Consider the following 21817-nt stretch of genomic DNA (forward strand, 5'->3'; position numbering starts at 1 on the left):
TGTGTCGATTTATAAGAAGGGAGAGACAAATTGGCAGCCCCTAGTTATTGCCCTAATGTACCTGGCACTGATTTTATCTTGTTTTGGAATCCGTTATCAATTACCAGGTATGTGATTTTTGAAATATAACAACATCCTTCTGGCTACACAGTTTGACTTCAGGAAGAGCAAATTTGCTGTTCATGCTATTGAATCTTTGATTAAAAAGACACGTAGTTGTTATGGGGGAAAAACGTGGTCAGACTGCTTTTTGCGACCTTCGATTGTATAGAGTATGATTCACTTCTCAACAATTTAGTTTATTACAGAAGTATTAACAATAACGTTGGTAGTATTTTTGAATCATTTCTGACCAACGGTAAAGAAATAGTTTGTACTGAGAAGGAGAGATCAAGAGTAGTTGAAATTAAGTGTGATGTGCCACAAGTTTCTGTTTTGGGAATTTTGTTATTTTTGCACTGATAATATTACTTTTTCCATGTCAGTTCAGACTTTGATATCCTTCAGTCTAAGAGTAAAGACACACTAGTTGAGTCATTGAGAGTACAGCTCAACAGACTGTATTCAGTTTAAGAGACTTGCCAGTAGATGACCATTTAGTGAGTGTTCACTTTGTAGATATTGTTATTGATACTTGTCTCTCTTGGGATTCACACACTAAATAGATTAGAGAAAGGCTGCCAAGAGTAATGTACTTGTTAAGAAACTTTAAAAAACATAAACATTTGGTTCATTTAAGATCAACCTGTTTTACTTTTTTAAACAGTGTTTTAACTTATGGGCTTTTATTTTAGGGCAGTAACACTCATAATCAGGACATTTTGGTACTCAAAAGAAAGTTATTAAGATTACCATTGCTTATTGACCTAAAAATGTTAAGTACCATAAACTTGTACATTTAATCTTTTCTCTCATATACAAACGATAACTTTCAGACCTTCATCTGAGACAGGATTTACCCTCTCATAGAATTGGAAATAATATAGCATATTGACATACCTTACTCTATACTATCTAAATCATCGAACAGCTATGAAGTGACTGGATATTAAAATGTTCAACAAACTACCTTTAGAGTATGTAGACTTTCAACGCTACTTATTTAAGCACTATTCTTTGAGGTTTTGGGATTGTAGCCACACTATTTCTGCCAGCAATCATAAGGCCATTTTCCGGCTAGTGTCTGTCAGTGGTGGGAATAATAGCAAATTTAAAAGTACTGTCGATAAAACAGATGTTGCTAATATACATTATTTATGAAAAGAATTGAAAAATCTTGTTACAAAGCGTGAATACATAAGTATTTTAACACACTGTAGTATGTATGTAAGTAAGGAAGACGTAAAAAATCTCATTACAATGAATGAATATTCAAGGTTTCTTAATACAGTTCAATAATTAGGTGGATAAGAAAGAGTTAAATGACAAAATTAATGAACTTAATAAAACTAATCTGAGTAATTACAAATAAGGAACCTCAAAAAGCTTTTACATATTACTTCTCAAAGACAGATTTAACAGTATACGTATATAAAATAAGAAATCTTCCAAATAATATCTGTAATAAAAATCAATTGCATTTCCTTTTACAGTCAGAATAAAAATAAATTATTTTATAATTTTTATATAAATAGAATACATTAATAAAAATTTAAACATGTTTGGGATTGAATATAATATTTATTAGGCTTATTGTTTTATTAAAGGACATAGTGCATATACTGATATTAAAATAAACGTTAATGAAAATGTTTAAAAAGTGGAACCCTTTTTAAGACTTCAAATTTGAGCTATTTGAATGAGATAGTCGTGATAGTTTTCGTTTGTTAGAAGACAATAAAAATCGTTATGAATGTTACATAAAATTTAACTATGAAAAAAGTTCTTGGATTTTAAATTTCATTTCCAAAGAAACGTATTAAGATGAATTATATCATCAGTCTTAATCTTCATAATTAAAATAATAATCAAATAATCTTAAAAGAACAGCAGAAATTTTCATCAGTTATTAATTATATCATCACTCGACCTGGAAGAGCAGCTGCACAGAATGGAAAGCGTCTTCAAAGGCGGATATAAGATGAACATCAACAAAAGCAAAATGTGGATAAAGGAATGTAGTTGAAACAAATCTGGTGATGGTGCGGGAATAAGATTAGGAAATGAGATGCTTAAAACAGTAGATAAATTTTGCTATTTGGAGAGCAAAGTCGAAGTAGAGGGGATATAAATGTAGACTGGCAATGGCAAGGAAAGCGTTTCTGAAGAAGAGAAATTTGTTAACATCGAGTATAGCTTTAAGTGTCAGGAAGTCGTATCTGAATGTATTTGTATGAAATGTAGCCATGTATGGAAGTGAAACATGGATGATAAATAGTTTGGACAAGAAGAGAATAGAAGCTTTCGAAATGTGGTGCTACAGAAGAATGGTGAAGATTAGATGGGTAGATCACATAACTAATGAGGAGGTATTGAATAGAATTGGGGAGAGGAGGAGTTTGTGGCACAACTTGACTACAAGAAGGGACCGGTTAATAGGATATGTTCTGAGGCATCAAGGGATCACCAATTTAGTACTGGAGGGCAGCATGGAGGGTAAAAATCGTAGAGGGAGACCAAGAGATGAATACACTAAACAGATTCAGAAGGATGTAGGTTGCAGTAGGTACTGGGAGATGAAGAAACTTGCACAGGATAGAGTAGCATGGAGAGCTGCATCAAACCACTCTCTGGACTGAAGACCACCACAACAACATATTATCTGTCAATACTTCTTGTGAGCAATTATCCCAAATACTAAAATAATTTCGATTATAATAATATGCAATAATTCTATCATATAATTTATTGAATTAATTATATAATTAATTCTTAAAATTTCTTCAATATTTATATGTCAGTTTCTAATAATAATGTTGTTTTTTTAGACTTTCGTTCAAATAACACAAATTCATAATTGAAATAATAATCACATTATCTTAAATGAACAACAGTAATCTGAAATTTTCAATAGTTATTGGAGAAACAATATGAGGCAATAAACTATTTATTTCTTTGTTACTTACAACTAAAACTTCTATAATCCATCGAACTTTTCATATCTTTTCTAATACAGTCATCCTTAATTTTATTTTGATGCTATAAATGATTATTAGACCTTCATAGAGTTGTTTTACATTAGCCTATGTTTTATATTTGCGAAGTTATAGAACTGATGGTAAATCTTCTTCATAAATTAAATCTTGAAATTTTTCTGGAAGTGGCGTTTTAGAACTCATAACTAATTAATAAATTCCAGGTTCGATGATAAATTTTGTAAGTGAATGAATATGTTTTCAGGACCATTGAAATTTTCAAATTTTTTACGATATTTTTCCTTAACAAGTACTTTAATAGGCAGTTCATATCCTACAACATTAGCAACTTGATATGCATAAAACTAAGGAATATTCAGTTCATCAAATATCATAAGAACTTCTCTATTGTTATATTTAAGTTTCGTATTTTCAAGCTTTGAAAATGAGTCCATTTCTGTATATTAAAATTTAGTAATTTTTTTTAGAAATGGAATGTACAAATGATTTGCCCATTGTGTAAACAAGAAAAAGAAATCACTAAGGAAATTAAAATAAAAAAAACATGCCTTAAAAAGGAGGTTGTATAGACTATATACAAAAAAGAGTGTAAAGAAAATAATTTATAATAAATATAAGAATATTTGAATAATGGGCATAATTAAACATACTTTTATAATATGTAAAATACAACATAAAAATGTTCTAAATATGTACACAACTGTGATCATAGTTCAGGAAAAAGGACGTCAGTTTTAAAAACATACAGGCTATATTGTCAAATACATGTATTTTTCTGTTGAGAGTTTAATTGTAAAATAAACCAAAGGAAACATAAAAAAATAATTTCTTATGAAAATATACTAAAAACTGAGCAGAAGTTAAATTAATTTATACTAGTTCTTGTTAATCTTCTGTGTAATTGTTTTATTCATTTAAGAAATCATCTTTATTCATTTCGTTTTTGGGATAATATTCTCTGCAATTGTTTAATCCAATTTAAGAAACATAATTATTTATGTAATTTTTAAGATAATCTTCACTTTAACTGTTTAATTCATTTAAGAAATTATCATTACATGTTCCATATCCTAATTTCATGTTTATAAGATCTAATCAAATTCATTTTCTATATTGTTTTATTTTGTTGTTTAAGCAATTTTGATAATTGTTTAAGGTAGTTTCATTTACATGACAAATGCTTTAACCCATTAAGATTTTTTATATTCTTCATCTTCTACTTTGAAAGCTCGCTCTGAACCTGAATTTGCCATGTTGGTGACTAGTCCTGTTTATCGGCAATCACCAACCTACACTGTGGCAGTATACACGAAAAAAAAACTTTCAGGGTTTCTCTTCAAAATAACATAAGTATGATATCTGTACAATATTTGGTTCGTGTACAATAAATAATTGAAAGTGTTCCAAGATTATATGTACAGCCTGTATTAAAATCAGTGTTTTTTACCAGTGATATAATGCATATGAAAAGATTTATTGGATTTTTGATTAATATTAATCCATATTTTAAATACTGTTGAAGATTCCATTACATAAAATATATTTTTCTTTATTATCTAAATTTGTTAATAATTTTTCTCCACTTGCAGGTGCCAGTCGTACATCCTTATGGAAATATTATAATTTTCTAGGATTAAAAATCGACTTCTAAGATATAACCATGGTTACTGTCAACTGGTAAGGCAAGTATTTTTCTAGAATGAAAATAATTTTTCTCTAACACTCTGAAATATTTAAAAGAGAAAATGGTATAAATGACTGGCGCCCAGATATATAATATAATTTTCATTGTTTCTATGGTCTAAAGTTGGTCATATATTTATTACTAGATCTGGCATATATTTTAATACTTTGAGAAATTCCTTCTCGAATTAGCTTTTCAATAAATAAAATAATGTCATAATCTGTTAATAACTTTAATGGAAATATCATCATCATTAAGATAGGATCCTAACATATATGAGGTCCAATAAAATATCAAGAAGGATCGAGTTTATAAGATTAAATCCAAGTATCTCTAAAATTTTCAGAAATATTTGTTCTCATTTATTATGTAATCATGTATATTCTTCTAATTTTTAATATTAAATTCCTCTTCATTAGAAATTCAGGATTTATTAACTCTTGAACAAAATTTTTTTTTGTTAGGTAATTTTGTTTCTTTTAACTTTCCTTCACATTTCATATAATAATAACGATAAATTCCTTTTGAATCATTGGAGCTAATTTTTCACCTTTGAAATATTTTGAAGTTTTTTAAATTATGCGTTTTTCATATCAGAAGACGTGCTCGAGGGCATAAATTTAAAAGTATCCAAAAATCTTGAAGTTAATCCATCTTCAACCGTTTTATTGAAAGAAATATATTTTTGTTTGTTATTTGGAATAGGATTAAAGCCTTTAATATCTTTTGTCAATACTTTGATAAGGAAATCAATTTCATAATTAAGAAAATAAGCAAAAATAAAACGGAATTTTATAATTAGGAGTATAACCTTAATGAGCACTACTTCAGTATTTTCCAGTAATTTGAGATGATCTCTTACTTTTCTTTCAATGTCAATAAACTTTTCTTCACAAATAAAACAAGTTTTTGAATTTTAAATATTTATTTTGTCTTCTTTAGAGGATATCATTCGTGCAACCCGTTCATCTACTTTCTTAATTTCTCTAGATATTTGTCTTGACATTTGAACGAATTTTTCCTCTGAATCATTACAGATAGTTTATAATCACCGTTAGAATATTTTACATAATAACTAAAAGAAAATATACATGTTTTCAATATTTTTCATATAAGATTTTCCTGGGTTTGGTTGACAAGTGATATTTCTAAAAGGCATTTGAAATTTTCGTAACTACAATGATTACTACAGTGGATTATTATAAATTGTAAATTTTTTCAGTTATATAGGTATATTTATTCGTATTTCTTTATGTTCTATGCAATTGTTTTGTGATTGTCTAATTTTTCTTATAAGTTAAAAAGTCATAAGGGTCTACCACAAGAATAAACTTTTTGTTTATAACTAGTTCTTTGTGCTCTAACAAATCTAGACAAATCTTTTATCTAAAAATAATGTGAATTTTTTTTATCTTTGTGCAAAAGAAGGTATACATGTTCTTTTGCTTTTTATTTTGTGTGGTAAAGTGGGTACACAATATTTTTGCCGGCCGAAGTGGCCGAGCGGTTAAAGGCGCTACAGTCTGGAACCGCACGACCGCTACGGTCGCAAGTTCGAATCCTGCCTTGGGCATGGATGTGTGTGATGTCCTTAGGTTAGTTAGGTTTAAGTAGTTCTAAGTTCTAGGGGACTTATGACCACAGCAGTTGAGTCCCATAGTGCTCAGAGCCATTTGAACCATTTTGAACACAATATTTTTCCATCACAAGCATAAAAATTAATCGAGGATTTTTATTTTTTCAAATTTTGGTATACCTGTTAATTGAATGGGAAAATTAATTTTTGAGAAATTATCTCTATTTCAAGATCGATATACTTTATAATTGATAATCCTTTCTAAATGCTATTTTTGGGGATTAAACTGATTGTATTGAATAAAGAAAACATTATTGATTGTTGTTTTGAATATTAACTTAACCTTTTTTGTTTTTAATTATTTCTGATAAATCAATGTATGAAGATGCAAAACCTGGAATATGTTTTATTAACACTTAATTCTAAATTATTTGTAAATAATGAAGAGCAACCAGGTTTATTCTTCTGCATTTCTTTCATATCTGTTTATTTGTTTTTGACATAAATCTTCTAAATCTGTTGATCTTAATAAAACTTCGCTAATTGTATAAAAATTTATTGTCTTCATCTTATCTTTTAAAATGACAAAAAAATTCATGTTAACTTTAGTCGATCTTCTGTGTATTGAAGTATGCTTAAATGTACAGATTACTTCTACTTGAACTTGATTAAAAATTCTTATGGTTGTGCTACAGTCATGGTACTTTTAATTTTATAACTTAATTTTCTTGATTTAATAGCTGCGATTTTTATGTGAATTTATTTATTTGTTTATATTCGTCATCATCAATATTTACAAAGCTGTGATCTATAAAGTTTTTCTGATTACTTACTGTTTAATTTCTTGATGTTTATTAACTCAAAGTTTTGGTGTAATTTTTTACGATCCACTATAGTTTTAATAATACTCTTCTTGGGATTTTCGAACGATTCTTGTTTGTTAATATTATACTCTGATTTTTCAATACGTTCCAGTTATTTTTGTTTATTAAGCTTAGAATATTTCTTTAAATATTCCGATTTACAATTTACTTGTTGTTCTTTTAGAGTATTGTTTTTCAATTCATTCTAGTTGTTATTAATATATCATTTTGATTTTTCAATAACTTCATTATTTCTTGTTTACTCAGATTAGAATATTTTTGTTGATTTGTTTTATTTATTTCATGAATATCTTTTAACGTTCTGTTTTTCAGTTCATTATCATTAGTCTTAATATTAAACTTACAATATTCAGTAAGTTCGAATAACTCTCGTTTATTAAGTTCAAAAAATTCTTTTTCATAATTTCGTTTTACTATCTGCTCGAAATTTATTCATAGGTTTATACCTTAAATCATTGTTATAATAATTGTTAATAAGTCTTGATTTAATTGGAACTTAATTCTGATTTATTCTTCAATTTATTTTTTTAAAAGACTAGGTGAATCTCATAATCTAAGGCTGTCCAATTGTTTGTTCACTTTTTTGCGTTACTTATATGTTGAAAATAAGGACTTTATATTTTAAATCGTTTATGATTCAATACACTTGAGAATTTTTCCTTTTATTTAAAGAAAAATTAGATTTTTCAATTTTTAACTTTTATTGTTGAAATGCAGATAATGAAAATCTATTAAATGATGTACAAAGTTATAATAAAGGAATTAGAGATGGATTTACTTAATTAACAGAATTGAAAAGTAATTAATGTAAGATTATTTCAAATGCTGAACTTTTGTCAACTAGATATGGTTAAAAAAATTTATTTAGTTTTAAATAATAAATATAAAATTATTCTTCCTGATTGTTATAATAAAATCTTTTCTATAAAAAAATAAATTAGAAAAATGATTAACTATATATTTATGTATAGTTTTAAAAAAGAAATTAATTATTTTTCAATTCGTGATATTGATTTTGAATAAGTTTAATTTTTTTCGTTTTAAAATTTAAACAAATAGATTTATTTTATTACATATTAATTCTTTCATTACCTCTTAACCCTGATGTTTTTGTTGGGGTTAATAAAAAGTTTTTTGCGATTGACTGTATCACACAATATGATTGAGAAAATTAGGTCTTACGTATTTTACATCTGAATGTTATCCTGATGATGAAGAAGTTGTATTCTCGTAATTCATAAAACAATTAATTGCTGAAAATGAGAGTTATTTATGTAATGTACAAGGAGGAGAAATTTGTATTGTGTATGAATACTTAAAAAAACAGATATTAGTTACTTACTCTGACACCTAAAATTTCTGCATGTTATATATTAGCGATTGGTTGAAAAAAAACTGTAGCCAGATTTTGCAAATTATATGTAATTGCGTATTTTTAATTTGTTTTTTATTTGTGAAGTGTACAATTTACATTTAAAACAAGCTGCTAATAATTGCACCACTATCGAATAGTCTTAATATCTGACAGAATATTTATGCAACTTCTTTCAGACAGTATTTCATTATAGATAACTGCGTTTTCTGCAAAAGTCTGAGGCTACTGTTAATATTGTGTGGAATGTTATTAATATTCATCATGAGCAGAAACACACTTCCCTGGGTCGCACCTGAAGTTCTTCTTCATTTGAGACTGATACTTTAGCCAAGATAATTTGCTGTCTACTCCCTACCAAAGAAGTCATCTCTTCAGTTACAAAGTTCTCTTGATAATGAACTGAATAAACACATATTATGTTTTGTTAAACTTACACAAATACAAGTTAGTAACACATAAAATGCTTTCTGTGTTCTTGATTAACAAACTTGTAACCATCACGCTGTATGAGTTTCTTTATACCCAGCATGTTAATGATACAATAGAAGGCAGTTGTTGACTTCTACCACTTCTCGCTGAGGTCACAACCCTGAGGTCTGACAGTTGCATGGCTTTCCCGTCTAGTTGATCCTGGAAAAATTCTTCACTCACTGAGTCAAAGGTGGGTTTTCTGAAGCATGAATTACTTACAGGTGCATCCCTCCACCACTAGCATTACATGCACATGTTTTTTTTCTTATCCTGGTGTTGGAAACGCTACTTACGAATTTCGAGATGGCGAAAAGTGAAATTATTTGTATGGGAGTTTCATAGATTTTCGCCGACAAGCTTATAGTGACACTGATGAAGAAAAAATTAAATTGTCCCACCGATGCTGGATATGGAAAAGGGAATTTCACAAGAATCGCTTAGGAACATTATACATGCTAATAAAGGAGTATTTGAAGATGTCGATTAATACAAGTATGTGAGATGCTGTTCCAGCTCGCATTAGTGCTACATGTAATGCTGAAATATCTGGCAATTGGAGTATACTGATTGCATTCCAAATAGCATTATGTTATCTACAATACATCAACTGCTCAGCTTTGTTTTTATTTTCATAAGGTTCTGATAGGTTATAGGTGCTGTAGATACACGCATGTTTTACCTATATGGTGCTTAATTTAAAAGCAAGCTTCACACTGTTATACACTGTTATGATTGCGATTATACGAACACTCTTATATTTATATTTTTATTTTAATAGCGATCAAGAATAGTTTTAAATCTCTAAAGTCGCAAATTTCCGTTGTGTCAATACAGCTGACTGTTTTTGCAGTAATATGAACCTAAATAATTTCACATTTTCAATTTCAATATTTTTCATTCAGTTCGTCAGTTCAAACGATGGTGCGTTGATCTGTTGCAAATAAATGATTATAAGGTGTTGCAAAGTGCTAGAATGATATTCCCACCGCATTGGTAAAGAAAATTTCCTACTTTAGAAAGTATTTGTTTACCTAGGTGATGACAGAGCTCATTATTTTAACATGGCCATAAATGACTTCTTACTTATATAAACAGACCACTATAGATAGGTTATGTTAGACGAACCGCAGCACAGTTTCTGACAGTTCTACATCCTAGCGTTGCACTCGCATCAGGGATCTATGGAACACGTAAATAAATAAATAAGTACAGCAGAATGAGAGAAGATTGACTTGTTTGTAAGTTGGTGGGAGAAATGACATCTTGTAAGGAAGTAGAACGCCAAGAAGTTTGCATGACAGTGTGCAAGTATGAAAGTATTAAGTACGGTGTTTCTACATGAAAGTTGACTTACGCGAGTGGAGCAGTGGTTTGTGGTAAGGGGATGAGCATGTAAGAATTTCATGGATGTGAAATAAAATGCCGGCTTTACGAACTAGCACGACAGAGTGCAAGGAGGGTTCTTTCAAATGTAAGTTGACTAGTGATGGGGAGCTCGTGAATGAGTCGTTTAAATGAACGCTTCACTCCAGTGAAGTGTGAACTAACTACTCAATTTCAATGAACTGATACTTCAAACTCTTCACAGATAACACACTCCACACTTTTTTCTAGTTCACTCACTCTCTTCCCCTCTCCCTCATCCCATTACATCGGCGCTACGTCACTTATTCTCCCTTCACTTCAGTTCCCCCTCTACTGCCTGTCGACGAATCGCGCGGCGTTTGTGGGAAACGATAGGTTTGATTGGGGTTTTGCGGTGAGGGGCGAGGGGAAGGCAGCGTCAGCTGCTTCCTGCAGTGCTGACATCATTACCCGTGACTATTTGTGCAGTTCAGTTATACTTCGCGTCTACCGGTAGCCTACCGTTGGCAGCGCTTGCGGACAAATGAATATTACAGATACAAACGATGAGGCTGGCTGTGTGAGCACGCACACCCAACATGTTAATAACACTGAAATCGTACCAATGACTACAGGTGACAGTTTACGTTTTGAATCTGGAGGGTTATTATTCTCAACAAAAATAAATCTACAGGAAAACGTCTGAATTATTACTTAAAGTAGATATATAGACTTTGTGACAGTGGTAAACATACACATTCTATTTTGGATTAAATTTGAAAAGGAACATAAAATTGGACTGCATTTCGTTGGTAGCCCTAGTTTTCAGTCCATGAATACAACAAATAATGTTTCACTTGGCAGATAAAGACTTTTTTGGGCGCTTCATGAGAAAATGTCGAGCAAGATTAGATGTAATACCTTCTTTATATGTGACAGGCTTCTCTGTTTATCTTTCCTTTGTCCCCTTCGACCATACCATACTCTATTTAAGTTAGCTCAGACGTTGTAAGAGCGTAAAACGTTGCGTGCACGTTACTGCATAGTTCGGTCATCTGTTGGTAAAATTATGAAGTATTACGAAGCTTTATTGTACGAGTGAGGCGAAGCGAGCGTAGCCGCGGCTGAGCGGCGAACTGGGCAACTTCGCCAGGCTTCCGTACTTCATGAATGAACTACTTCATTTGAACACTTCACGGCAAAGAGTGAAATGAATGAAGCAGTTCACGGGAATGAACGAGTTCGACCCATCTCTAAAGTTGACTTATGCGAGTGTTACTGCCGGTTTGGTCGCGTTGGACGTTGTCGTGAAGGGGTAGTGGAAGAAATTTCATGTGTATATAGGCTGGGTTTACACTAGCAACATATTGCAGCAATTTACTTGCGCGGAGGAACTTGCCGCGCGAGTTTCGAGTGTAAACTTATCGCCAAGTCGACTTGCGACCGTAGCAATTTATTGCGGAAGTTGCTTGCTGCACGTTTTCCGCTTCCAGTGTGAACACCACGCAAGAGCTAACTGCAAGCGACTTGCAGCTTTTAGGATTTGTTTCTATTTCCTGCAAGTAGGAAGCGCAAGTTATAGTAAGTATGTCGTCTGCATAACACTCATATTTAACAGTTTACTTAATGTGGTGACTTAATTTTATGCAGCTATCTCACGTATTATATGCCAACAAATTTCAGAAATGGAGGAGAAACGAGAGTGGACGAAACAGGACACAGAAAATTTTATTGAAGCTGTGGAGAGCTACCCCGAAATTTGGGACGTACACAACCGGGACTTTAAGGATCGAATGAAGAAGATGTGTGCATTGAACGAAATCTCGTCAATATTCAACACGTCAGTGAAAGAGGTACAAAGAAAGTGGCACAATTTAAAGACCCAATTTTCTCAAGAAGTTAGGAAACTGCAGAAAATTAAAAGCGGCTCTCCTGGCATAGTTTCGGATTCTCGGTGGCCGTATTTTTCAGCAATGAAATTTCTAGAGAGTAGTGTTGCCACAACCTCTAACAGAATATCTTCGCTATCAGCAAAGGTAAGTAGCTGTGAAGTTAAGCTGGGATTCCTTGTTTGTTTACTGTAGCTCCTTGTTGGGAAGTAAAAGTGGGGTAGGCTGCTCTTCATTGTGAGATTTCAATTTTATGACTTTTACCACCTATCTGTTTTATGTTAAAGAATTAACTGCTAAATACTGTGATAGTGTACTCTCATGATTTATTTATCCCCCTTGAGATGTTTGAGAACCTTGTTTTTGCCTCAATATTTGTGGAAATGATTTGGGTGGGTTCATATTTTTTAAGGCTTCTTATAACACTTAATAATGATTGTTTAGCATAATATCACTGTTCAGAGCCCAATAATTAAGTATCTGTGTAGTATTTCTCTACTGAATGCTTCAGCACAACACTTATCTCCTTCCAGCATTATAGTTCCTCATGTAGGTGAATGACCTTCCAGCTAATATCCAAGAAGCAGAATTAATTCTTTTTGTTGATGAGACTAGTATTGTAATCAATCCAAGCATTCTTCAACAAAAGAATTGGTAAACAGTGTTGTTAAAAGTATCGTTGCCTGATTTTCTGCAAATGGTCCCACCCTCAATTTAAAAAGAAAAAAAATCAGTCCTGCACATCCAGGTGTGTACTACACCAGTGATAAGTTAATAGATGGTGAGGAAATAATGAATTGGGTGGAAACTTCAAAATTCTTAGGTGTCCATATTGATGAAAATTAAAACTGAAAGAATCATTGGGGAGAGACAAATCAGTAAGTTGACATATTTTCATACAGTGTTATATGGAATAGTGTTCTGGGAGCAACTCATACCCAAGTAAGAAAGTCTTCATTGTCCAAAAGCGTGCTGTGAGAATAATATGTGATGCTCACCCACAATCATCCCGTAGACACCAGTTTAAGGTATTGGGTATTCTGACTACTGCTTCACAGTATATTTATGCCTTAATGAAATTACATTAATTACTCTACATTAAAGTTGTCTTCAGCGCACCATGCTGCAACTAAAAGTTTTGACTACTTACACAGTGATATGAAGTGTCTGACAGATAGTAAAGTAAAAAATTGAAAAGAAACTGAAAAAGTTTCTCTTTGACAACTCCTTTTCCGTAGAAGAATTTCTTTTACTGTGATGTGCAGTAGGTGGTGGGTACTAGCGAGTTTGTATGTTATAGACTTTTATGGATATAAAAAATATATATATGCCTTATAAATGCATGTAGACATGTTCACAAATTAATTTGCTATGTATAATGACTCCTTACACATTATTACAATTTATCATGCTAAATGATCCACGTAACATGAAACTATATTAGTCTTTGCAAATTTGATTGCCATGTGGAATTATACATTTGCAGTAAGATCATTAGTCATAGTATTGAGTAGATCCAGTTTTTGGGAATGTAAATAAATTATTTTCATAATACCACCACAAACAGAACCAGGGCTTGTAAAGCCCTGTGATGTTCAAAACAATCTTTTGATTGCTGACTTACACAATAGTTGTTCTCGCATAACATTAACACTGATAGTACAAAATGGTATAATTAATATGTATTAGTCACATTTTACATTGTGAACTTAAATTCTATTAACCTTAACTGTCTTTTGGTTGTAGTATGAGCAATATGCTTCCAATGAAGTCTATCGACACTGTATGGAAACTTAGTTATGTTCCATTTGTTTGCCTCTTGTATTCCTTGATCTGCTGTTATATTCAATTTTGTTACTTTTTGCAGGAAGAAGAAATAGTTACAGGAGATGATGTGCCTGTTGCTAATGAGGGGAAGAAACGAAAAAGAAAGGAGACTAAAGGAAGTGGTAATGGGCTCATTGAAAAGGCAGAAAAAATTCTGGGCCAGGAAATTGATGCTTTCCAAACCTTTGGAGATTATGTGGCTAGTGAGCTGCGGTCACTAAAGAATGAAAAAAATGTAAACAAACTGAAAATAATGATTCTGAAAAACATCATTGAAATAAGCGAGATTGACAGTGCAGAAATACCATCCACTCCAGTTTCGCCAGTGAGAGATGCAAGTGCTGCCAGTCAATGCATACTTAATGTTACAGATTTTATAAACATAGAATAATGATAATAGAATATCTGTATGATACCGAAATAAAACATTTTATTTTCAGAATGTAGTGTTTATTCAACAACCTTTAAAAAAAATGGCTCAGTAAACCTGTAATGATTGGTGAATTTAGGCTCACTGGAATGTGTACATTTTGGGCTTTTGTTAAGATCTTACAAATAACATCTTCAGAAATTGATTTTTTAAATGTTTCACATATAGGAACATAAATGCTTATTAAATCTGTATGATTATTAGCTAGAAACTTAAATGTGGTACACTAATGCTGATTGTATGAGTAGTAGTTGCATTCTAATTCTGTGCCAAAATAATTAGCCACAAATGTAAGATTATATTAATAACAAATGAAAGACAGTTCATAAAGAATCTGAATGGTAGGTTGTGCTTAGTTTCTTGGCCTACACAACTCTGTTGAAGCTGTAATTGTACTGTGCAAAATATTTCAAAATTGCAATGAAGGAAGGATTTTTGTAAAGAAACGAAGTGGGTTTCAATTCCTAACCTGACCTGGATCTCCTAGTGAAAGTTATATGCAGAATAGTTATTTTCAAAACTGCAATTAAGGAAAGAATTTTTGTGAAGAAACTAAAAGGTAGGTTGTGATCCTTTCTTGGCCTGCACAGCTCCTTGTGTAAATTGTATTGTGCAGACTATAGTTTATTTCAAAATTGAAATGTTTGGTTGCATGTCAAATATAGTCTATCAGACATATTAGCTGCCATTTCCCATGTTATCCTCCAATAAAAAACATTGCCTACATATTGCTACCTTCCAGAACAAAATAGTGAACATAAATTGCCAAGTATTGTGAATACCAATTTGCAGTAATGTTGGAGGAACCTGTTTACATTTTGATTCCTCAAATAACTTAAATGCAGTTGGGCCAGTGCCATTATGTCACTTTGTACTGTCACTGACTACATCTACAATTTCTATAAATAAAATAGTATACAGTTCTCCAAATGTGAGATTTTATACAAGACAAGAGCGCCATAATGTAAATGGAATATGAATGAATATTCTCCTGTTTCTAAAAATGTGTTAAGGGTTGTAATGGAATAAGCATACAAAACACACAGTTCACAATTTAAAGGTATTACACAAAGGTAAGATAAGGTCTGTAAAGAAACCAAACTATAGAAGATTCCTTGTCCGTTCATCATAATTGTTAATTTGCAAATATATTATTCATTAATAGTCGATTTCATAGAATACCCTACTGCACCACAGCATACCATACACATGATGTTCTATCCTCTGTGCAGCTGTAATTACATTGAGTGCCCATACATTATGGCCATGTGGAACAAAATTAGGCACAACCCTTGTCAAGTAGTGCAAGCTCCAATTCTTCTGATCTTAAACTGAATTTCACTACTTACTAACACGCTTCTTTGCAGATATTGATAGGCTTTATACTTCTTTTCACTGCAGCCAATCTTTGCAATTTAACATTAAGTAAACAAGTGTTCAACTGGTCCTGCAGTTGCACGTTAAAAGAAAATTACTCAAAATTACTGAGAAACTTTACTATAAAGTCCAGGAACGTGTATGTAATGTCAGAAATCAGTAACTCCAAAAACATGCTTAGGGCCATATAGAATGTAGTGAAATGAGTGCTGGGGCAGCCAGCCACAGAAAAGAACATCACTATTTGACTTAATGGTAAGGCTATAAATGATAAGTCGCAGGCAGCAAATATATTTTCCAAGTCTACAGTTTACATTTTAAATGTATCTGTACTGCCAAGGTACTTCACCTAATGGCGATACAAAGTAATTCATGAATTCTTCACGAATTGCTCTAGTATCGTGAGAATTTCTGTTACATTGCCCTGTTTGAATGGGGATTAAATTGTGTGTTCCTTGCTCTTCATTCCTCCATGAGGCCCCTATTACCTCACCATTCTGTACATCCTCTACATCAAAATTACTTCGGTTTGCATAACTGCCATCTTTCCTGTCCATTAAGAAATTGTGTAGGGCACATATAGCTGAAACTATTGTCACAGTTTTTTCAGGACCTAGTAACAATGGACGCCTCAATATCCTAAACCGTTGTGCAATGTGTCCAAAAAAATTTTCCACAACTCTTCTGGCCCTCGATAACCTGTAATTAAACACTCTGTTCGGACCCGGCTGGTTATGGAATGGATAGGGCTTCATTAAATATGACCTCATTGGAAATGCATCATCTGCAATGATTACAAAGGGGGTGTCCTTTTCTCTGCCAGGAAGTGGTTTGGGCAGAGGAATGTCAAGATGTCCTTGCTCCAAGGCTGAAGATAAGAAACAGGTACTGAATACACCACCATCTGAAACTCTTCCATTGCAGCCTACATCCATGTATAACAACTTGTAACTGGTATCTACAAGTGCCAATAATACAACACTGTGGCAATGTTTATAGTTATAATAACAGCTTCCACTGTCTTTTGGAGCTTGCATCACAATATGCTTCCCATCCAATGCCCCAATGCAGTGTGGAAAGTTCCAGTTCTCTTCAAACCCCTTTGCCACCTGCATCCACTCGCTTGTTGTTCCAGGAGTCTAGAAACAGATGATGTGTAATTATTACATGTTCTATTTAATTAGCTAGTCACTATCCATTTTATGAGCATTAGAAAAATTTTTTTATAAGTATATCATTCTGTAAAATGCAGTTTATTTCAATAAAAATTTAGATTCATTGTTGTGTTTCCACATACCTTCAAATAATTTTCCCTTTTCAATACGTCAAAAATGGCTCTACATACGTCAGGTACGATCATAGAAATCGTGCTGACCGGAATACGAAACAAGTACATCAGGGACTTGTATGAGTCTCCTACAAAGAAAAGATTTTAAAATTTAAACTTGTTTTCGTTCTATGTTTCACACAAATAAACGAAAAGGCCTGTTTTATTTGTAGCTCACCTGTAGCTATAAATCGTAGAGTGACAAGCAAACGTTCCTTTGCTGAAATAGCAGTACGGAACTTTGTGTCTCGTTTTGATATGACGGGCGCTATTAATGTCAACAAACACTCCAGATCATTTGAGGACACTCTGCAAAAGTTTTCAAACGTATCCATGCTCTCGATACTAAGTTCTTGCAAAAGGTTATTATAGGCACCATATTGCGATCTTCTCATTATCCACTCTCTAACCCAAATACTTCTCTTTTTCTTTTTCACGTTTTTCATTACAATTACAAGAGCTGCAGCATATCTCACACGCCTACTTGTCATTTTATACTTCGGCAGACACTCGTAGTGGTACTGAAAGCATATGTAAACAGTATCTGCAACTTGTGGACGCAAGTTTCTTGCCAAAGAACTTGCGGAAGAATCTTGCTTAATTCTTGCGTTGTAGTGTAAACACAGCTGCAAGCGGATCGTAATAACTTGCAGCAATAAATTCTGCAAGCGACTTGCTAGTGTAAACCCAGCCTTACTCGCAAACTAGGGACCACCAGGGTGAATGGCTGTTGTACGTGATACCTGGTATCTTAATCTCTATCGCGGTATATATAATTTCAAAAAGTCGATCGCACTGCTAAAGGCGTCTCTTTATAAAATCACTAAAAAAAATCACCTAAGAGCATTACCAAACAAAAAATTCCCTCCTCCAGGAATAATTCAGGTCTGAAAGGGTTAAATTGATGTTAAGTCTTTTTCAAAGACTGAGCTCAGTAGATTAACGTTTCACACAAGTCAGGTTCGGATCTAGCCAGTAATCATCCATACTCTGAGCCTTTAACGAATCTGACTCCTATATAAAAAAAAACAGCCTGCAATGTGTCACTACTTTGCAAATGAGTTGATGTGTTAAGTATATGACGTTAAGCACGTAAGCGAAAATACGTTTAGGGATGCTTTCAAATGAAGTTAAAGTTCTTTTTTTTCTCTTAAGTCGCTTAGTGCTCTCATTAGCAAACACTGGATGAGTGTGGCATGGCTATTTTGCGCTCTCCGTTTTAAGCAGAAGCTGGTTTTTCACGCATCTCGGTGTTTACGGCGCCACATCTCCCGAACCGTGCGTCGTGCTATGACACAGTTTTGCAGGCACGTCCAGTGGTACGAGTGGTACGTTGGGATATTTCTGCAAAATGGGTCGCGAATATTATTAGTAGTAAAGAAGAAATCAATCATACGTCACGCTGACGTTTTACTGCTCGGACAGCGAAAATGTAGTAAACGACGAAAGCGTAGTCGACGATAAACTTATTTCAAGACAGTATGTATGTCTCGAGGCAGCGTAACTCACGGCGCACAAATTACCCTGACTATATTCACCCTGTATTTGAGAATGACAGCACTCTGCGACTTCCAGCTAACTTCACAGATAATTTCGAAACATTACGAAATTTCCCCTTGCTGAGACCCCAACCCCCTTCCCACACCATAAATAATGAAATGAAAAACGTTTATCGTTGACCACGCTTTCATCGTTTACTATATTTTCGCTGTCCGTGCAGTAAAACGTCAGCGTGACGTATAATTGATTTCTTCCTTACTACTACTAAGCCTTTTTTTCTTTACAGGAAATGAGGCGTTTCGCCCTTTCAGGGCATCGTTCGGTAAGCGTAAAAATGACAGTGGAAAACCAACGTTCCTCCATGTTTGTGTGACTGGCTTGCAGGGCTACGTATCCTATTCTTTACCGCTTTATCTACTATTTGTCGGCTGTACGCAACGCTCCATGCTGTGTACGCCGGAACGCGGTTGCCTCACTGTTACATTCCGTAATGGTTTTATTTATCTCGTGACGATAGGACGATGGTTCCTTATAAAATTTTGTCTTAATGCCATATGTGGGCATTAATGGACGAATGTTGGTTTTCCACATTAATTTGACGCCAATCCGATGATGTCCCAAAAGGGAGAAACGCATCGTGTCCTGTGAATAAAAACGATTTTGCAACCGAGACTGTCTTATTTCAAGAAATTCATAAACGATTGCTGTACGCGGCGCCCAGTATGGAATGGAACCAATTTTACACACATACTATGTTAAACCTTTGACGTGACATTATATCTCTTAATGAGTGAATCATGACAGAATTCTGCATCTTTAAACTTGGTCGATTATTTTTTTTATTTAAATCATCCGTTTTGTGACTCGTTTGAGTCACGGCCGACCGCGAATTCCTGTCTCGTGCCAATCTTTTCATCTCAGAGCAGCACTTGCAACCTACATTCTCAGTTACATGCTGGACGTATTCCCATCTCTCTCTTCCACTACACGTTTTATCTTCTACAGTTCCCTTTAGTACCATGGAACTTAATGCCTATTGTCTTAATAGATGTCGTATCGCCCTGTCCCGTCGTCTTTTCAATGTTTTCCACGCACTCCTTTCCTCGCCCATTCTTAGGAGAACCACCTAATTCCTCACCTTATCAGTCCACCTAATTTTCAACATTCTTCTGTAGCACCACATCTCAAATGCTTCGATTCCGGTTTTCCCACTGTCCATGTCTCACTGTCAAACAATGCTGTGCTCCAAAAGTACGGGGTGCGTCTCGCAAAACCGGCCAGTAAAGTAAACACACTAATATAAAACGAATGTCTGATGATTGTGGTATCGACGTAATGTGATGGGAATGTCGTGATTGTGGATATATATATGGAAGCAACTTCAAATAGCTACAGGCAGCCAACCAAGGGTGAATCGCTTTGGAGAATTGTGCTGTAGTATCTCTGACTCAATGTTTCCCGCGGAATAGGAGTATTTGAAATTGAAGGTAATATGGATAATTGTATTTTGTATAGTGAATAGTAGCTTGCAATTGTAGTTATTACCGTGAAGATGACCTGGCAACTTACGGGGGGAGCACTTGCCGTGAGTTTTTTAGTTGGTGTACCATGAGGGATAGTTTTTGTAAACTGAGATTAACGTCGTGGTTTCACGTTATCAAATCTACAGTATACTCTCGGAATTAGCTGCAGCATAATGGGTGTGAAGTTTTGGAAGTCTTGTTGTTGCGCTACACGAATGTGACATTGTGAAACTACTGCCGTGTTCAAGGTCGACTGTCGCTTTATTAGCAAATGTGCAAGGCTTAAATGTCAGTGGTGACTGTCATATAGGTTGTTTCTAATTTGTTCTACATGAAGTTGATTTGATTTTCCTTTTAGGCCATGCAAGTAGCGGTCATTATGCCTGTTGGAGCATTGTAATTGATGTCTATTATATACATGTTCTACCAGTATATTGTAGTGCGACTCGTTTCCTAATCGTCACTTTTCCAATTTGCAGACTATAATGTGTGGCGGCACCGTTGATGAGCCAGTAATGCAAATACTGGTAAGTGTTACAGTTCTGTACAATCCCCTGTTTACTGCTAGCGTTTGTATGATAGTTTGATTATGTAAGTATGCCATCTTCGAGGAAGAATCGTACGTTGAAGTATCCCTTACACTAAATTGTTACGGTTATCACCCTTTGTTAGTATAAGCGATGTTCGTTTTTCTGCCAGTGCAGACACAGAGCCATAGATAAGGTGGCTGACTTCTTGCCCTCTTGTAAGAACTTCGATGAAGAAGACATATCTGATGGCAAGCACTGTAGGTCCACATTGAGAACATTAATATTATGATGCTACCTCACTAAGAAAGAGCTAATTTTGTTATAAAATGCCTCTCTCATTGGTAGGCGGAGGGTAAACAAATGATTCTTGCTCATATTTTACAAATTGAACAAATTGCCTTATCTTGAAGTTTTTGATACCGTAAAACTCCCTTTTAATTTGAAAGCCATTTGATACACTAAAGGAAATACGCAGCGATATTAGAGCCTACTGATTTTGTGTTAATGTTTACAAAATGTGAACATGTGGAACCAATTTTTGTATCTTCATACTTGCAAGATATAAAACTGATAAAGGAATTAACATTCCAAAGCATTAATATCATTTGGCATGCTGTGCTAAGAAGATAAACGATATTTCTTTTTGTATTTCGAACCAAACCACAAGCGAGAATACATAAAATTTGCAGGTAATGCAAATGGGAAATACGGAAGCGTCCGATCCCACCCGTCTGCTTTGACCCATGACGTCACAAATTTGGCGGAAACAAAAAAAAAAAAAAAAAAAACACACACACACACACACACACACACACACACACACTCTTTCCACAAGAAGTCTAATGACACTAACGGGACAAGCGCGGGAAATGGGGTGTTTTGGGTGGGGGGCAAACTAAATATAAACAAATTTAGACGCCTTGCGTAGCTACAACGTGTAAGTGAAGACAGCCATGCATGAATACCCACCCACTTCCCCAGGGGT

The 21817-nt window shown here is 33.7% G+C and overlaps 3 protein-coding genes across 6 annotated transcripts in view; 2 read left to right on the forward strand and 1 right to left on the reverse strand.

Annotated features, from left to right (window-relative positions):
- Positions 1-11795: 11795 nt before the first annotated feature.
- On the forward strand, positions 11796-14609 carry LOC126106823 (uncharacterized). The gene is made up of 3 exons (XM_049913218.1): positions 11796-12010; positions 12113-12465; positions 14186-14609. Exons 2-3 carry the CDS (start codon positions 12115-12117, stop codon positions 14534-14536), a joined length of 702 nt encoding a protein of 233 aa, XP_049769175.1. The 5' UTR covers positions 11796-12010; positions 12113-12114; the 3' UTR covers positions 14537-14609.
- A 206-nt stretch (positions 14610-14815) lies between these two features.
- On the reverse strand, positions 14816-17969 carry LOC126106822 (uncharacterized). Its single transcript, XM_049913217.1, has 3 exons — positions 17458-17969; positions 17250-17368; positions 14816-17091 (listed from the first exon to the last, which is right to left on the reverse strand). The coding sequence occupies exons 1-3, from the start codon at positions 17768-17770 to the stop codon at positions 16270-16272; spliced, it is 1254 nt and encodes a 417-aa protein (XP_049769174.1). The 5' UTR covers positions 17771-17969; the 3' UTR covers positions 14816-16269.
- A 2225-nt stretch (positions 17970-20194) lies between these two features.
- The window catches only part of LOC126106807 (replication protein A 70 kDa DNA-binding subunit-like), an 84251-nt gene continuing 82628 nt past the window's right edge, over positions 20195-21817 (forward strand). The window contains exons 1-2 of one of the 4 annotated variants that reach the window (XM_049913199.1): positions 20195-20266; positions 20782-20829. In XM_049913199.1, the coding sequence (XP_049769156.1) occupies positions 20788-20829 (42 nt within the window). In that variant the 5' untranslated portion in view covers positions 20195-20266; positions 20782-20787. The other 3 variants (XM_049913198.1, XM_049913201.1, XM_049913200.1) reach the window with 3 other exon arrangements.

This window comes from Schistocerca cancellata, chromosome 10 (genome assembly GCF_023864275.1).
Source record: "Schistocerca cancellata isolate TAMUIC-IGC-003103 chromosome 10, iqSchCanc2.1, whole genome shotgun sequence".
Lineage (NCBI taxonomy): Eukaryota > Metazoa > Arthropoda > Insecta > Orthoptera > Acrididae > Schistocerca > Schistocerca cancellata.